The 19,075-nt window shown below is 39.5% G+C and overlaps 1 protein-coding gene across 3 annotated transcripts; it reads left to right on the forward strand.

Annotated features, from left to right (window-relative positions):
- The first annotated feature begins 252 nt into the window (after positions 1-252).
- On the forward strand, positions 253-18,508 carry NFYB (nuclear transcription factor Y subunit beta). 3 transcript variants are annotated; one of them, XM_067536166.1, is made up of 7 exons: positions 253-352; positions 7,146-7,239; positions 8,144-8,274; positions 10,818-11,015; positions 13,314-13,395; positions 16,441-16,520; positions 16,730-18,508. In XM_067536166.1, exons 2-7 carry the CDS (start codon positions 7,146-7,148, stop codon positions 16,760-16,762), a joined length of 618 nt encoding a protein of 205 aa, XP_067392267.1. In that variant the 5' UTR covers positions 253-352; the 3' UTR covers positions 16,763-18,508. The 3 variants fall into 3 exon arrangements, with proteins under 3 accessions (XP_067392267.1, XP_067392269.1, XP_067392268.1); XM_067536168.1 differs by lacking the exon at positions 253-352 and adding an exon at positions 462-1,470; XM_067536167.1 differs by lacking the exon at positions 253-352 and adding an exon at positions 4,261-4,697.
- Positions 18,509-19,075: the final 567 nt, after the last annotated feature.

The following is a 19,075-nucleotide window of genomic DNA, read 5'->3' on the forward strand; positions in this document are numbered from 1 at the left end:
AATTCGGCTTCCAACAGTCCATGTGTGTAAACTGATGTAGGAGAGAGTTGAACAGGGCCTAACCCCAGTGAAACCCCCTGTGTGAGGTGATGGGGGGGTGACAGCGTGTTTGAAGGAGCAACCACCTCCCCCAGGCGCCCCTGGGCTCCGCTTATAAAGGGGAAGGCGGCGGCGGGAGGGAGTCCGCGCGGCGGGAAGAGCCGTGTGTGGCGGGGGGAGGGAGGCGGCGCGGAGGGAGGGCAGGCCGGCTGCGGGAAGCGGGGCTCCGCGCTGGGACTGGTTCCTTCGCAGCCATTTTCTGTCCAACCAAACAGCCGATTTGCGGAGGGAGCCAACCAGGGCCGCACTGGAGGTTTGTGCCTGGCTCCGGCCAATGATTGGTAACCGGTTCCATCGCAGGCTCGAATGAAATGTCCGTCTCCCTCCCCGGGCCTCGGCACCGCCGAGGAGGGGACCAGGAAGTGGGGGAGACAGAGGAGCCCCGGCCCGGGCCCCGCCGCGGCCAGCAGCGCCCGCTCGGCTCGCCTCTTTGTGCGGCCGGAGCAGACGGGCGGGGACGGGGCAGGCGGGCGGGGGGGGAGATGGGGCCGGAGCGACCCTCCCCTGCCCCTCCCCCCCCGCCGCCACTTGGGCCGGGCGTTGGGGGCGCGCGGCCCCTGGTCCGGCTCCATTTTGTGGGCCCGGGCGGCGGGAGCGCGGCCCCCTCCCCGGGCTGTGCCTGCCCCGCAGCGGGGGCTGGCAGCCGCTCAGGCAGGGTCCGCCCCGACCCCGCGCGGGGCCCCACCGGGGCAGAGGCGCTTCCCCGAGCCCCCCTTTGCCCGCCCCCCTGGCCGCTGTGGGGTGGTTACAGGGATCCCCCCCGTCCTCGGTCAACCGCCGGTCGCGCCCCCTTTGCTCCGTCTTCTTCCTCTCCCGCCCTGGCGCGGAGCGAGGCGGATGGGACTCGGGAGCCGCGGGCGGGATTGATGTCAGTTGGGGCGGGGGGGACCTGTTCTGCCCCGGGCAGGCCCGGCCACCGCCGCTTCCCCCTGCTGAGCGTGCGGGTCGGGAGCCCGAGCCCCTGCCGAGCGCAGCCACAGCTGCTCCCTCCTGCCCCAGCCAGCCGCGGTGGGGCAGCAAATGGGGCATCCTGGGGTCAGAGCTAGGAGACCACTCGTCCCCTCGACATCGGCGGCACCCAGGGCAGGAGCTAACCGTGCAGCCCCCCTCAGAGGCAAAAATCCCTTGAAAGAGACTCCAGGAGGAGTGTAGGGTGAGGCCCTAAAACACCAGGATGTGGTGAGAGTGTCTGAGTAACCAGGCAGGAGCATCTGATTCCGCACTAGCGAGGCGGTGGCGTTTCAGTTTGAGAGAGGAAATCCTGGATTTTAGTCTGTGTTTGTTTTCTTTAAACACACACACACACACCTCTCATTGACAAAATGATGGTATCTCAAGTCTGAGAGCAAACCTTTCCCTTGGAACCAGAAAGTAAGTGGTGGAGAGAAGGGACTTTCCATTGCTACAGGTGTGCCTGTCAACATTTACAGTTAGCACTGGTCTGCTTCTGAACAAGCTGATAAAAATAAAGTTTCTGAACACCTTTGAAAGTTTATGTGAACTTCTGCCAACAGACAAGAAAAGATGTCTGGTGAAGCAGGTTTGATCATGGGTTTAGGGGATTTTAGCTGTGGGTGCCTTACAAAACTTAATATTAAAATGTTTTCATGAAGTTTAATTCACAAAGCTTATTTAAGTTAAAGATTTTCCTTTTGTGTTTGTAACTTGGGCATTGCTGTGTTCAAGTGCATAAGAAGAGGGAAGTGAAATTGATTAGGCTGACAAATCTGAGTGAAATGTAAAAATAACTAATAACAAATGGTGACTAGTAACCTAGATCTGATTTTTTTTTTTTTTTTTAAACAGAGAGAGACAAGGTGGGTGAGGTAATATCTGTTATTGGACCAACTTCTGTTAGCTTAAAAACTTGTCTCTTTCACTTACACAAAGCTCTTCTTCACATCCTGCTCTGTATAGGTTGGAAAGCACTCTCTAATATCCTGGGACCAACATGGCTACAACACTCCATTTTTAATAATCAGTTATAAATGGTTTTACACACTTACATTTTAAAGGTGCCGTACCCCCCTGTCTTTAGCTCCTCTGATGTGCTAGCCTTTGCTTCCATTTTGAAACAAATCCAGGCTGTTGACCCTGAAAGAGCACAGTGCAATAGACTGCCTAAGAATAACTTGGAAAAGAAAATAAATGTAAAGTTCCGGTAACATATCGGTGACTAGTACTGTAGGTAACTCTTCAAGCATGTGCATTTTGTAGAACACACCAAAAATGTAAAACTGCAAAGAAAATTAGTTCTGCTTTTATTTTATTTTATTTTTTTGTGGCCATGTCTCACTAACATGCAAGCCTTTGCTTTTGTAAATAAGATTCAGTGTAGAAGTCTTAGAAAGCTGTGGGAGTGACGGCTGATTTTTTGGGAGGGGATTTCTGATATATTTAGTCACCAATTACATGACTGGTCTTAGACTGTCAGATAAATTAAGCTGGCCTTCATCCTTGAATGTCTTATTTTATTCATAATGACCTTTGCTTTGCTGATTGGAAAACCTATTTTAAAAAACTAATTGGGATGCAAAATTAGCTTTTTTTTTTTTTTTTTTTTTTTTTTTTTTTTTTTTTTTTTTTAAGCTTGTTTCTTTACACCTTGTCTCTCAAACAGAGCAGTAGCTGACAGGTGAAATGGAAGGAGCAGTTTGGGATACTACCATGGTATAGTTGTAGTTATACGTGCAAGAACTGTGTTCATGTGCAGTTGGTAGAAGGGATTTCCTGTACAGTGTGTACACTTTATCACTATGCCAGCCAAACTCTGCTATATAATAGATTATCCCGTCTGTATAGTCTGGATTGCATCTGTTTTAATATGTTAGGAAAAATGCCATTTGTAATGCTCAGGATAATTCAGGGTGGACTGATCCTAAGTCATTAGTTTCCAAGCTAGTATATCAACCATTTGTTGATGTTCTGGAGAGAGCTGGCTGGTTATGTAGTGTTGGCCGCTGGCATTTCAGCTGCTAACTATACTAAAAGAAGCTAAAAATAAATATCCTGGTATTATCTTTCAATATGAACAATTGCAGTAGTTGCCACATAAATTTATATCTGATTGCCAGTGGGAGAGGAAGGCTGTCTGTATGATTGTAAATAGGGGAAGGTGTTCTACACAGCTGTGAATGGCAAGAGGACCGTGGTCTAGGAGACTACTGAGATGTAGGCTATGCTGCAGAAAAAGTTTGAATCCCTGACTTTAACCAAGGCAATTTAACTGTTTTAATCAGGATTTTAAAAGAGAAAATTGCTAATCTAGTTTTTATTTAATATTCTTAAAATAAATTCTTTGGTATGATCTGAAAACTTTGTGGTTAATCAATTAGGTGGTTGCATTTTTCAGACCCTTTGTTTTTACATTACTTTTTGAAACTATGGTATTTAGAAAGTGCCTATCTTCTTAGAATTAATGCCACATAAAATAGGTGAAAGTTATTTATTTACTAAATAATTCATTAAAATGTATAAGCTACACTGTTAGAATTAAACTGATTGGATCAGCATGTTAGGATATCTGGTATTGGCCAAAAATAAAACTACCCTGAATTAGTCTGGTAAAATGCTTGTTGCTCTTTGCTTGAGCTACTATTTTTTAAACTATTTTTTTGTAAGTGTGAGAAATATTTTTGAATATGATAAAGGGAGGACAAATACACTCTGCCCTGACTTAAAATTGTAATTAATTTATGGGGGAAAAAGCCAAAAGTCTTGAGTCACAGTATAAAATGAGGGATATTTCTATTTAAGTAAAGGTACTAAGACTGTTTTTAAAAATATTAATTGAATTACTTTAAAACACTTCATATGGTTACCAGCATGTGTGCTGATGGAATAGACAGTACAGAGAGCCGCTGGGGCTGCTTCCCCTTCAACTCTGTTTCAGTCTCTGCATAGGCAGTAGACCTGCACAGACTTTCTTAAATAGCCTGTGTAAGCTCTGATTCTTTCCAACACAAATCTCTTCTCCCCATCTCCACCTCCCCAAAAAAGCCCTACAGGCAAAATCATGGAAACTGTGTCTGATTCTCTCTGCTATCCCCCAGCACTCTCATACTAAGCCACTCAGCCCTAAAGAAAATTTCTGTTGTTAGGGCCTGTCTGTACTGCAACTCTAACCATGCTAGTGTGCAGTTAACTGGCATAAGGGGCTTCTGTTATAACACTTTTTAAGTATAGTGTTCAACTTGGATTCATCCACACTCTACTAGCACCCATGTTAGGATAACAGCCAGCATTGGTGCAGTTGAACCTGATCTAAGCCAGTAGGGTAGACCAGTCTCTAGCATTTTCATCCTGATAAGTCACTTGGTTGCTTTCACTAGTGTATCTGCAGTATTGCTGGTGGGTTGCAGTAAGATGGGTACTCATTATTCTGGTGTAGACTATGCCCTTGAAGAAAACCCTTTCTGTGGTCATAAAGAGTCATGAGATGGATCCCTTTTGTAGGATCAGGTGTAAGACTATGCTTTTCATTCTCTCATTAAGGACAAATCCAGATGTGAGTGGTTGGTTTTTTTGGTAGCCAGTGACTATGTAAGATTAAACAAGAAACAGACAAAAAACAAATAAGATTAATTCAACTGCTAAAGGTAGGAAAAATTTCCCTTAATTCTCAGATATGGAAATGGTAATACAATATGTGTCTTGCTGAACTGTTAAATAACTGGAATTAATTTTTTAGTGAATATGATAGATTGCATCCCAGTTATCACACTTTTTCTAAAATGGTTGCCTGGAACTCAGTTATTCGTAAATAACAAGGTAGTGATAGATGACTGTTGCTGCTTCCCTGCTATGAAAGCAATGGGGAAGTCATAGTACAACAATGTTATTCAGGTGACCACTTGTGCACTTTAGTAAAGTGGATTTCTTGAAATAATGCTAAATTAAATGTTAGAATTTCATATTTTATTAATACTGATTAAAATGACCATACATAGTTTGCAGTGTAAGTCATATTGCAGATGTAATCTTACCGTCATGGCTGTTAGCACCGACCTTTTTCAGATACATTTTTCATTGAAATTCAGCCTTTTATGTAAACAGCATTTTTTCATGAAAACACTTTGTTTGTTTTTTTTGTTTTTTTTTAACTTCCGATTAAAACTTTTAAATGGAAAAAATATTTTTTTGCTTGTTTTCAGAAATCTTTTTTTTCCAGTTTTGGCATGTTGTCTTGGGAGGAGAAGAGTGTATCACTGGTGTTGAACAGGCAAAGTTTAATTGCATTGTGATTTTTCCACAGTTGAAAAATCATTGAAAACTTTATTTAAAAGCAGTTCTGCAGAAAAATCAAACCATTACAACAGAATGAAAGAAGCTTCTGAATTTGCAGAAATTTCCCTTACTTTTTTCAGTAAGCAGATGACAGAAATGGAGGTGAAACCGTTTGATCTGCATGCCTGCTTCAGAATGAAGCCAGAAGGTCATTGAGACTAAGAAGCATATGTGGTGCAGATAGACAGAGCATCTAGAAAGTTACAAGCAAATGGCAATTTTCTGTGTGACTTGCCCAAATCTGGTCATATTTTCATGGGGATAGCAAAAGGCTCTGTAGCTCCAGGGCTAACTTCCAACCAAATTTTGAGTTCCTACTCCATACCACTGAGGCATTAGAACAGGGTTTCTCAACCTGTGGGTTGCAGCCCAAAATCAGTTTGCCATTATATGTCAAAGGATGGCGAGGAGGCCGGGTCCTGCTTCTCGGGGGGTGCAGGGTTAGAGGATGGGAAGTACTGAGTTAGGCAGTTGCAAATCCCGCCCAGCTTTCACCCTGCAGTGGTGGGTTCTGCAGCTCTGGTCTCATGGGGCCAGTTTAGCCAGCTAGCACTGAGTTGCAACCTGGTGCACAGGGCCACTGCATCATTGACTGAGCTGCCCCTCCATCATGATGACAACGCTGGATGGGCCAAATTTGAGCAAGTGGTGCTGTGACCCTGTGAATAAGGTCACAGCACCACTTTTGCAAATTTGGCCTAGCTGGCCTTCTCAGGAGGGCTGGGCCAGACCTGAGTGGTGCTACAACCCCAGAGAAGGGAGCTCAGCCCAGCTAGCCCTGCAGGACAGGAGCTGCTGCTGTGGCATGCACAGTGAACATACTTACTATGTTAATATGTATACTATATATCATGGGTTAGAAATATTTAGTACGCCAGATATTTTTCACTAAAACTATTTACTGTGTCATGACAGGCCATCAGGATTTACAAATGGGTCCTGAGCTCAAAGGATAGAGAACCAATGCTTTAGAACTCCTTTTTTAAAAACTAAAATCGGCAAAACTACCTATGTTTCCCTGTTCTCATTCTCAAATGCTTGCATAATTTTTGCTGAAACTTTCCTCCAAAAACTCAGCTTGAGGCAGAGGCCAAGCATGAAAAACATCAACCAACACAGTTAAAAGTTTATCAAAGTTATAAGCAATTGAAAATTGGGGTTATGTGAAGTGCTAGCAGACCTTTAATATAGGGATCATGACCTAAATGTAAAAGAAATATATTAACATACATGCCTCTTTTCTACAAAAGTGCACCTGGTTACTTTTCAAAATAAACAATGTAATTCTTTTTAAACACTCAGCTTTTTAATATGATCTTGTAGTTTAACCTGTGACTGCCTGTGTTTTGCTTAATAATCTAAAAGGAGAATATTCAGTCTTTGTGTATAATCCTGTGTGGGGTCTAGAGGGAGGAATTGTTTGCTTTCATTTTCATAGACTACATTAAGCATCCCTTTGAATGATAAAGGATGTTTCCTTGGTTTAATATTTTTCATGAATAATATTGTATTACACTAAAAGTTCCTTCCTACAAAATTAAATGTGAAGGAGCTACTGAAGCCCAAATATCTTAGGTCAAATTCAGCCCTAATTGAAGAGCGGTGGACACTGTTTTTAATAGGAAGATGCTTGTTTATGCCAGAGCTGAATTTACTTTAAAGGTAACTTAAATGAAACTAATACTAAGCAGTAGCATTTGTGATATACGAGAGTAGACGATTGGGGGAAAAAAAATTTTTTCCTTTTCTTTTTGTTATAGATGGATGGTGACAGTTCTACAACAGATGCTTCTCAGTTAGGAATTGCTGGAGATTACATTGGTGGCAGTCACTTTGTAATACAGCCTCATGATGGTAAGAAACCTATCAGTTAAAGTGGAAGTTTGTTTTAGCATGATATTATTAAGTATGATAAAGTTTGTCACTTCACGTCTAGCTCTTCCATTAATTCCCCATCATCCACAAAGCTAAGTATTGGTATCTATGGGGATTCATAATGACTCACTGCTTACAATTCAGTTTTGATCAATTTGAAAATGAGTTTGCAACATTCAGTGTTAGCATCAGAGCCCCTTGGAAAGCACTCCAGTATTCTGGGAAATAGAAGTAATCCACACTAACCTACTCCACGTTGACTTTCAGTGGGGTGGGATGTGTTAAATATCAAAGGATATTGCTTGCCTCTTTGCTGGAAGAGGAATGTCTCTTTTTTAAAATTTTTTTTATAACTTTGTAAACTCTCTGTTCAGACAAATTAAGTCTTCGTGTTTGTGAAGCTCTGGTATCTGGAGGAGCAATATTGGATGCGTCTATGTATAATGTATAAAAAGAATACATATTGGTGAGGTGTGATAAAAAACAACTTTTCTAGGTACGACACTGTCATGGGAATGTGGGTTAATTTTTAATAACTCTGGACCTTCCAGGGCTGTAAGCAAGTGTGATACTCACTTAGAAGTTGGGAATCTCTCATTTCAACCCTGGTTGTTAAATCTTAAACGTCATTGAATATTGCCAGGCATCCGTTTCAGACCAGTACCATTTTCTTTTGCTGTTGTGAGGTGGGGTTTGAAATTTAACATTATGGGGTGGATGAGAAAGAACATTTCTGTGGTAAGCTTTCTTTTAATGGCAGCTATTTGAAGTTGATCAGAGGTTTGGAATGTTAGTGGTCCTGGATTAATATGTAGAATACAAGTAAGGTGATCAAAGGTGCTTGACAAATGCACCCAGTACTAACTTTTCTTTATTTTGCTAGACACTGAGGACGGTATGAATGATCATGAAGACACAAATGGCTCAAAAGAGAGTTTTAGAGAACAAGATATATATCTTCCAATTGCAAATGTGGCAAGGATAATGAAAAATGCCATACCCCAGACAGGAAAGGTAATATCCATGGCTAAATCCAACAGGGCTTTTCAGCTAATGAGAACATATTCATGTGTTACGTTCATTCTTCTGTTAGGCAAACTTGGGTTTCAGTACAACATCCCTTTTTTCAGTTGCTGAAACTGCATGTTTGCTCTTTGAGAGAAATTTTTTTTGGTCAGGTTTTCCAAAATTTATTTTGAACTGTATTTGAGTTACAGAAATCCAACAATTAAAAGATTAAAGATTAAAACTGCTTATTTATTCATCCATATTATGGAATCTATGGCTGTGATGTGTAGTAGTATTTTTCTAGATGTCCAGATTATACATAACTGCCACAGAGAAGTGGACTTATTCGGTCAAAAATAGAGGCCAATATTTGAGTGGGCTTGCTTAGGCCTTATCTAAACACAAAGATTACAGCAGTTTAACTAAAACTGTTTTAAAATCAATTTAAACTAGTGCAAGCCCCTCTGTGGACACACTTAGACTGATGAGATTAAGTTAAATTGGTATGACAAATGTAAATTACTGATTTAGCAGGGTATAAATTAGTTTGTGTGTTTAACTAGTGATTACAATGCTTTACATAGACAAAGAATGTTTTCAAAATAGCCACTGGACTTTCACTCCCAAAATTTGTCCTGATAAGTCAGGCATGATGGCAATCAAATATTGACAACTGTGCAACTTGTAGGAAAGAGATTTCTTCATTTTTTTACTTGGGATGTAGGGAAATTGGGATGAGTGAACCAGTTTGGATTAAATAAGAACTTCCATCTCAATCATCTAAGGAAAAATCTAGTTTTTCATCTTTGAACTTCTGTATTTCCAGAAACAAGATGGCAAAATGCCGTAAAATAGGCTGTCTTAATGGCTTTAATTTCTGGCCTTACCAGAAATACGAGATATGAGAAGTCTTTCTCATGAGACTTCTACTCAGTTCTGCAGACTTGAGATTTGATTTAGTATTGGAACCTTCTAAGCTACTTATCTTAACCAAACATTCTGAGGTTCTCCCATCATTGTCTGAGTCCTATCTAATATTACATAGGACTTGGAGTACTGCTTACTTTCCTTTGTGTCTGTACTGCTTACAAAATAATTAGACAACTAGCAAGACATTAATATGTCTTAAAGTATAACCTGCCATAGGTAAGCCGTGGCTGTCATGGATGCTTTCAAAAGCCCTGAGTGTTGCAGTTTAGAATTGTTCTAGTTATGAATCTTTTCTTTACACCAGATTTTCAAAAGTGTTCAGCACCCACAATTGAGGCCAAGTTTTCAAAAGAACTCGGCACAGTGGGCGCTAAGATGTCTTGAAATTTTGTCCATAGATGTCACAATGGGAGCTGCTGGCCCTAAGTGTCTGGATGTTTGAAAATTATGAGAGAGAGAGAGAATGGGTTTCTGAATAAAGATTGCTATTACTTTTTTACTATTACAAAGTTTTCATCTTCATATTCCAGCTGGAATAAATGCATCACATATGAATAAGCATCAAATGAGGATAATCCTTCAGTGGATTCCTGCTTATTTACTTTCCTAAATACTCAGGTGTAGCAATCCTCTGCTATTCTAAATCACCTAATTTATTTTTAACAGGATAAGAATTTTATTCTAACTCACCTAATTTATTCTTGCCAGGAGCATATCTGAATGCTTGGTTAGAAAACTTAGAATATTAAAAGCCACTAGAGAGGCTTGCTGCCAGGCAAATGGATCAAGCACTGGTTATGAATCTGATTAGGATAAAATATCCCTGGTGGAGCTGCAGAAATTTAGTCCTGGAAGGCCTAAGATATAGGCTCCATGGCAAATTGAGCAATTTAAAGGAGAATAGAAATTCATGAAGATGCTTTGTCCCACAAGACATCATCAAGTGCTGTCCAGTCAGGTTCATCATGATGACTCCAATCTCATACCTTTCTTAGTTTCCATTTCCAGAGAGTTATAGTACTATGCGATTCACTTATACTTACAGTTTAAGAATTCAGGTCTGTGACTATAATGAATGGCTTGGATCCAAAGAGAAGAAAGGGAAGCATGCCACCCAACTTGTGTCTATAAACTGGATGCATATATGCAACTATGAAGTATTACAGAAATTGTGAAGGTCTGCAGTGCCACCTGAAGTAGTAACATAATAGTCTAACATTACTTCATTTAAAATGCTGTTTTATCTGTATTTTATGTGGAGCAGTGGTGACATCCAGTGGCTGTTTTGCATATGCTTGCTAGTTAACATGCATATAACTTGTGGATAATTATTATGGGAACATCCCCTCATCTTCTAGTTTATCATTCTGGTAGTAAGAGTTTGGGGTACTACAAGTTTTTAGCGTAATATTGCAAAACTCTCCAGACTAATAGGGCTCAACACCTCTAACTTCCAGTGAAGTCAAGGGGAATTGTAGCTGTTCAGCATCTTTCAGGATCAGATCTGTGAACTGAGCTTTGGAAACAGGCTTAATAAGTAGAGCTTTAATTTGCAGTTTAATAAAATGGTGAAGCTTAATCAAACTTCAGGTGACTTTAGTAATGGTTTTCCTTGCCAGATTGCTAAAGATGCCAAGGAGTGTGTGCAGGAGTGTGTAAGTGAATTCATCAGCTTTATAACATCTGAAGCAAGTGAGAGGTGTCATCAAGAGAAACGAAAGACTATCAATGGAGAAGATATTCTCTTTGCCATGTCTACCTTGGGATTTGATAGCTATGTTGAACCTTTGAAGCTATATCTCCAAAAATTCAGAGAGGTTGGTAGTCTATATTTTCCATACAGTTTTAGAGAAACTTACTCTGTTTAGTGTTGGCTTTTTTTATTATCTCCATATACAGCTGAAAATAGTTCATTTGCACTGTACCCCAGCATCTACTATCCAGTGACTGATGTAACATACATTTATACATCAGAATAGAACATGACATGGGATAAAAAACACTTAAACATAATTAAGAGTATTGGCAAATTTGCTATTCTAAACTAGCTAAATTGTCCAACTGATTTTTTTTAAACGAACCCTTTCTAATATTATGGTAAAAATCAGTTTTGTGCTCCTGTTAACAACTCAGCCAGACCCTCAGCTGCATTCAATGGAGCTATGCTTACTCACACCAGCTGAGGGGTAGCCCACTACATTTTGTCAGATTACATTTCTAATCTGCAGAGAGAAGGTATTTTAACACATGATTCTGGTGGCATGAAAACTTGTCTGCAACATGCTTGTTTTAACTTCTTTTGCTTTGCTTGTCAAATCCTTGCCAATACCCTGTTTTGGCATTAAGATTTGCATTTCTTATTGCAGAAGATACTTCAAGATATCCTCTAGTCTTCTCAGAATCTAGCATGAGCAACCTCTCTTTCTTCCTTCCAGCAACCTAAGTTTAATTCAAAATAGAGCTGTCTCCTCTGCTTTTTTCCACCTGGGGGGTTGAAGGGATTAATGTATATTCTATTCCTTCACCCACCATCCTTCTGAGACAATTTATGCCAAAGGATGGGGAATTTCCTTATGAGACACTGACTCAAGAACTCTGAGTCTGTCCAAAAAAGTTAGAAGCACTTTCAGCTAATAAGCTGCTTCTCCCCTCCTCAACATCCTCCCACCCCCACATGCTGTATACAAAACATCCTATGCACTACCCATCTTCGCCATATTCATATAGCAGCTGTACCTGTGTCTGAATACTGGGTTAGCTTGCATCAAAGATGGCAAATCGTAGCTTGTATATTGCAGTACCTTTTCAGAAAATTCTTAAACCCATTTGGCCTCAAACTTACTTCTTTACAGGGAAATAGATTACGCTATTTACTTTGCCAATAGGCTAATGGAGCTAGCATTTAAATCTGGATTTGGTGGTTCTGATTTTGCCTGTCAGCTGTAAATGATGATCTCAGTCTTGTCTTCAGGGTACTATACAAAGGAAGCTGCTTCAACTTTTTTTAAATTAAATGTATGGACTTGTCATCACTTTATTACTTGCCTTGATGTTTTCACAAAAAGCATGGCTGATAAAACAGTGCACACTTCATTGGGTGCCTCAACTCATCATGCTGACCTCAGGTTCTGGCTATATTGGATACTATGGAGAAGAAATCCAATATCTTGGGTTTAAATATGACCTTCCTATTGTATGACATTGGCACTGTACATAATTACTTCCCACAGCTATTAAAAAAAGCATTAAAGCCATAGCATATAGGTTAGTGGAATAACCCAACACGGGATCTTGTCGCTTTCCCACTTTATGTCCCAAGAACTGTACTAGAAAGTGTGTATATCCACATATAAGTGCAACAGATTGCTTATGCAGCTACCATATGTTTGCCTCGTTTCTAGTATTCCTGGAATTCTGCAGTCTGCTGGGGATTCTAAGTGCAAAATTCCAGAGGGGTAGTTGTGTTAGTCTGTATACAGCAAAAATAGCGAGAGTCCTGTAGCCCTTTAAAGACTAACAAATTTAATTTCTGCAGGCGCAAGCTTTCGTGGGCTGTAACCCACTTCGTCAGATGTAAGGAATAGAAATCACATAGGAGATGTGTGTGTGTGTGTGTGTATATATATATATATATACACATATCCAAGTATACCTCCTATGTGATTTCTATTCCTTACATCTGACGAAGTGGGTTATAGCCCACGAAAGCTTGCGCCTGCAGAAATTAAATTTGTTAGTCTTTTTAAAGGGCTACAGGACTCTCGTTGTTTTAGGTGCAACATGTAGACCTAACTATTCCTTGTGAGTTACCACAGAACTCTTACTTTTGCCGAATTTGAAGGCCTTCCTATGGAAATGCAGTCTTTATACTTTGCACAAATCTCTTATGTAAGGAGTGCTAAGGTTAAAACCAGCTATTCGGAAGCTCACATACTACATGTATTAACATTTTAAAGAAACATTAACATTGCAGTCCTTGAATGTTAGAGTCAAACTTCTCATTGCTGCACAGAGGCTCTGTAAGCAGTTGCAAAAGTTCCAGTTTTAGGAAACTAGGATCATGAGCAATCTAAGGTAATTATTCTAATGCAAACATTTTCTATATTCCATTCAAGGCAATGAAAGGAGAGAAAGGGATTGGAGGAACAGTTACAACTGCAGACGGTCTTAGTGAGGAGCTCACAGAAGAAGCATTTAGTAAGTAAACTTTTAAATTGCTAATTCAAATCTCATTACTACTTCATTTAGAGATCCTCTAAGATTTCAGACTGGAGGAAATGTTAATTATCAGAATTTTTTTCTTAGCAGCTGAGCCTGGGTCAGACAAGCTGGGTGGGATCTAGAATCAATTGGAATTTCATTTGGGAAGTGTTGGGAATAACCTGCACTTGGATGTGCTCGTTGGGGTCGATGGGAGCTTTGTGCGCTTAGGGTAAGCATTTATCCATCAGTTGTTTGATATTAACTTTACAGTTGGTAAATCATATCTGATGGCCATAGTGTTAAATTCTAATCATAATGTGAAGTGTCTTGAGTCGCTGAGAGCATGAACTAGTGCTGTAATTGTGCTATATTCTTTAAAATCTAAAGAAAATCTGCACACACATTGTAGCTAATGTTGCAAGTTTTCTTATAGTAGCTAAACATTCAAGTCCATATGCAATCTTCCTGCAAAAATGCATGGGAGGGAAGAAAGTAAATCACATTTTGTGGGTTGGAGCCATAGAATCTGCCAAAAATGAAATTGAGTCTCCGCTCTGGCTCCTGTCTTCCTAAAACACTCCTTTTCTCTTGCAGTAAATAGAATGCATAGACTTTATGGAAGTGCGGGAGAAAAGGCAGCTGTGGTCGAGGGGAGAAGTATCTTTGTGAAGCTATTCTTTATGGCTCCATTGTAACTTACTTCCCCATATCTTGCAGTAGGGCCTGAAGGCTCATAGGGGCCCCTCAGTATTTTTTTTAATTTGGTATTAAGGTCTTAATAACAATGGAGTCTTTTCTTCTTGCTTTGAGTACCAAAGGGTGGTGACGTAAAGCTGTTGTAGAGGAGTTAGGGAGAGCTTTCACCACCTTCAAGAGTCATACCAGTTTAAAAATATGTGGTAAACACCTCTATTAAAATACCAGTAAACTAATGTTTTAGTGATGAGCTACAGACTTGAGGACGGGTGGTGACCTGCTCAAGCAATGAGATGCACTTTGCTCCACCTACAATCCTATTTTGGCTCTACAGAATGTAGGAAAGCCTGTGGAGGCTCTTTTGGCCGGAAAGGTAGTTTCTAACAGGCCTCATGATTCTAAGAATTTAAATGAGGACGTTGCGGTAGAATTTTACAAGTTATTTTAATAAAATGCATCCCCTCTCCCACTTAATGAAATGTTGAAGTTCACAGTTTAAGGTCAGGTCAACAAATGCAAAGGTTAACTTTCCAACAGCAACATTAACTCAGTCGTGTTGCACCTTCTATATATTGTCATACATTTAAAGACAAACAGTAATCTATAGACCTGTATATTTAGCAAGGTAAACAGGAACAGAAAATACTGTGTGTGTGATGTGACTTAACATTGCTATAGAAACCTTAACTCTTACATGTCCTGATTGTTCGGATCTAACCTTTAGGATTTTTACCCCTAACTGTATTGCTTGCTGTAGCAGGGGACTGGACTCAGTGACCCAAGAGTCCTATCTAACATCCCAAGGACTCATTTAAAGAAAAATGGGTGGAGGAGAGAAAGCTAACTCAACCACATGGATGAGCCCTTTATGCAAGCACTGATGTGTTACTCACAGGAAACATTCCTATGCTTCTAGGAGGAATGTGTTTCTAACAGCACCTTTAATGTGTGGGCTTACTAGAAGTACTAGTATAGTACTTTCAAGAACTGATGTGAAGATTGCAGAGGATAGCATACCCCTATCAACTGTGTGGGTCCCCTCTCTACTTCCCAAATTTGGTCTCTGGGAGATGCTCCCTAATCTGGGAGCAGAAGGCTGAAGAAATGCCTAGGCACCTGCTCACCAATCATATTTCAAATTTCCCCTGTCTCTGGAGGGTTCAGTGCATTCTATGATGCAATGCTTGAGAGGTTGGGAAACTTGCTTCAGACATGTGATTTAATGCCAGCATTAAAAAGGCCGTTCTGGAGAAGACTATTAGAATTTAGCAGGGAACAGGAGGCCCCAGCAGAGGCAGGACGAGGAGACAAAACCACGATCTCTTATAAAAACTGTGCTTTGTGAGTAGCATACATATATGCAGGATATCTTGCCTGAAGAGTTTAACTTTAGATTTAACACTTTGCATGCAACTTTTAGTTTGGGAACAATTTAGTTCAATGAAAGGTCCCCCCACCCTTTTTTACATGGGAAACAGATTTAAGGTTGTTTTGAGATTTTCCTGTTTTTCGTCTCATCCTTATGTAGAAATGGCTGGATTTTCAAAAAATCCCCTCACTTATTCTCTCCAAATGAAGAATATCAAAGTTATAATTTAATGTTTATCATTTTGCTCCCCAATGACTTCTGTATTTATTCTACCCTTTGATTGTCACGTGGTTTAAATCTACAGTTACAATAAATGTGTACTTAACAGGTTCTCCATTTATTCTCTTGACTTCCATACGTCATTTGGTCAGTTTTATAGTCAAAAGTTTTTTTTTTTTTATTCACTTCACTGGCTTCCTGTGTTAAATTCAATCTCTTTGTCATGTCCTTCAAAGTGCTGTACAATTTCATCCAAGACTACATCACAACTCTAATTTCTACCATTACCCTTATCACTGCCCCATTTTCTCCACTAACAAATCCCATCCCCTTCAGGCAGGGACAGTCTCCCATTGTATCTTGTAAAGCACAGACTATTTGCTCAGTGCTCTAACAAATTTTTTAGAATTTAGGTGGCCAGCATGGTATTCTCCACTTCACATTTGAAAGTAAAGCTGTGTTTTGCCTTCACACGTCAAGAGCAGTAAAAATTTTGCAACCTGACTTCAGATAATGATTTGATGCAGAACAACATCTTTCAGCTCTGCATTGCTAATAGGAGTTAACTTGTTTTTGTTAGTAAACAGATGTGACTTTCTAGTACCGGGGAGTAGCTATGATTAGGAAGACTATGCCATAGTCCCTCTGACCATAACTTAACTTTCTGTTGTGAATTATACTATACACTTTAAACAAGGTTCTATGTATCCTGCAGTTTTGTCTAACTTCCTTAACTAAAATGCTCTTTCTTTTAGCTAACCAGTTGCCAGCAGGTTTAATAACTACAGATGGCCAGCAGCAAAATGTTATGGTTTATACAACATCTTATCAACAGGTACAGTACCCTCTCATCCACTCTCTTCCGTCCGTTGCTAAAATTCAAAGCCCTACTTCAGCACCCCCAGTCTGAAAGAGATGAGAATGATTTCTGTTTAGACCTATGTCATGACTTTGACACTACGACCATGCAAGATTACTAAATGTGATACAGTTTCGGAGGAGGGAAATTTGAGACTAAGCTTACGTTCTTTTCCCCCTCTCTAGATCTCTGGTGTTCAACAGATTCAGTTCTCATGATTTGAAGAAGGCTTTGGATCTGAGAATGGGAGAGACAAGAAAGCTGTACAACTTGTGAGAAAAGATGTTAGTTTAAAATGACAGAGGAGAGGGTTGTCTCTTTGTATATTAAATAGCTGTAATGTAGCTACCTGAGACTTGACTAATGGAAGTGTGAATTCTGACTCAAATCTTTTTTCATGAATTTTAAAAAAATTGGATTTTAAGGGTATTAAAGTATTTTTGTTTTGTACAAGAGTTTGTTGCTCTGTATAACTCCTGTATGCATTGTATATTGCAATTTATTACTGTCAGATTTGTAGACAGTTTCTTATTTTCATATTGAATCATGTTACTTTTGTAATTCAAGTAAACAGCTGAGTTTAATTCTTGTTTACCCTTTGAATAAAATAAGGGTAAAGTTCATTTTGAATGCAAGTTGCCTTTATTATAAAAATTGAGTTGTTCTTGGTTATGTAATTTGTCTTGCATGTCTTAACTAGATTTTTAATGTTGACATATTTATTGAAATTTTGAAAGGGATTTTTTCATGAAACTCTAGCAACTCAAAAGAATTGTTACAATTGATTTTTTTTTAATGTAACTTTAGAACTTAATGTTATTCCAGAAGCAAACAATTGTTAGATATATTACATTTAGAAATCTGGTGCCCATCAACAGTGTTTACTGTAATTAAAACACTGTTTGTGCCTGATACAATAGTCTTTATTTGAGATAGCTACTGCAAGCATTCATTAAGCTACTTTTTCAATTATATTAACTAAAAACTCTGTACAGACTTCTGAAGAATAATTTGTTAAATTTAAAGTCGTTTTAGAGCTACTGAAATGATACCCTTTCCTTTTATGCATGGTTTTCGAAAAGCCAAATCCTAAAATTCAACTGTTTCCTCAAGTGTTATGGGGGATTTTATAGTCCTGTGGTAAATGACTTCAATTTAACTTTTTAAACTGAAATGTTAAAGGTTTCCTGTAAGACTGTGACAACACTCCAATGTTTCAGAAACACTGTGTGTATGGGGGGTGTGTGTATACATGCATGTGTGAGTGACTGAAATGTGAATGTGATAAAATCTGAAATGAAAGACTCAAATTTCTAGTTTGCTGTCTCCTTCTTGACTTTGCAATAAACTGTACCTAGATAATGTAATTTTGTATACTTAGTGAGCTATTCTTAGTAATGTTGCTGGTTGGTTTATTTTATAGGTAATAGGGTGGGTAATCTTGGATACTTCAGTGTCCTAGACAGTGTTGGTGTAAGGGTGGTGCTTTATTAGCATTCCAGTTATTCAGGTTGAGTTCAGAGATTTTTTTTTATATTTGTTTGCATTTCAGTGATCTGAAACTTATGACCCTCACTCTGCGACCCATCTCTTTTTATATTAAAAACAAAAACAAACCTTTGATCTAGTACCATAATTTTCCTGGTGGCTATTTGATAAATATACTGTTTAAAACCTTAATGGACTAGAAAATCTGGGTTGAAACAAAACAACCAAAAGAATGAAATCTCAGAATTCTGTGCTGTACATGGTACAAGTTGTGGTGTGTCTTTCTTTGGTAACTGACATAATGTCATAATTTAAATGTAGGTTAGTAACATGCCAAGGCAAGCCCTTGGACAAGGTCCACTGTATTCTGTAGCAGATGAACATATCTTCTGTAGCAGTGTTCTCTGGTGCTGTGGCAGTCTGGTGTCATTTTTGCAGCAGCAATGACTAAACTTATTAAAAAAATATTTTCATTAAATAGGAGATAAATAACACAAGCCGTACAGGAGCCTGGTATGTTTTATGTTCCATTTATTTTAGATCAGTCCCATATTTCCAGTTCTTGATGTGCAGAATTTGTTATTGGAAAAAGGGGAATGTTTAAGGGGTGAGTGAGAAGCCAGAGGTTTTGGCACGTTACTGGATATTATTGATTTACATATTTCAGTGCTGATACTTCTCTAACTTACTTTAGGTTTCAGAGTTAAGTTTTTGAACGGAGCATTTCACGTGTCTCAGTGCTAGGCTTTCTGAAGTCAGGAAGACAACACTGCACATTGGACACAGGCTGCATATTTTCAGGGTTACCTCTTCAGACAGGGATGGATTTTATTCATTTATTTTAAATTAAAACTTAGCTTCTAGAACAAATCTTGCAAGGGATGAATTCAATGTTATTGAAGTACCTGGGCCCCTACTTACAGAGACAGATAGTACAACTTGCATAGATACGTTTTCTCTCTCTCCCTCAACGCTCTTCCATTTAAAAAAACAAAACCCAAACCCTAAAATGACATCGATTTGGTCCTATCCTCTGATGCTTT

Source organism: Emydura macquarii, unplaced genomic scaffold (assembly GCF_026122565.2).
Source record: "Emydura macquarii macquarii isolate MOO-44397 ecotype Brisbane River unplaced genomic scaffold, CSIRO-AGI_Emac_v2 contig_3530, whole genome shotgun sequence".
NCBI lineage: Eukaryota > Metazoa > Chordata > Testudines > Chelidae > Emydura > Emydura macquarii.

Coding starts and splice junctions, on each gene's coding strand:
- NFYB (XM_067536166.1), top strand. CDS start 7,146: ATGGATGGTGACAGTTCTACAACAGATGCTTCTCAGTTAGGAATTGCT. Junction 7,240..8,143: donor TGTAATACAGCCTCATGATG/GTAAGAAACCTA, acceptor TTATTTTGCTAG/ACACTGAGGACGGTATGAAT. Junction 16,521..16,729: donor ATACAACATCTTATCAACAG/GTACAGTACCCT, acceptor CCCCCTCTCTAG/ATCTCTGGTGTTCAACAGAT.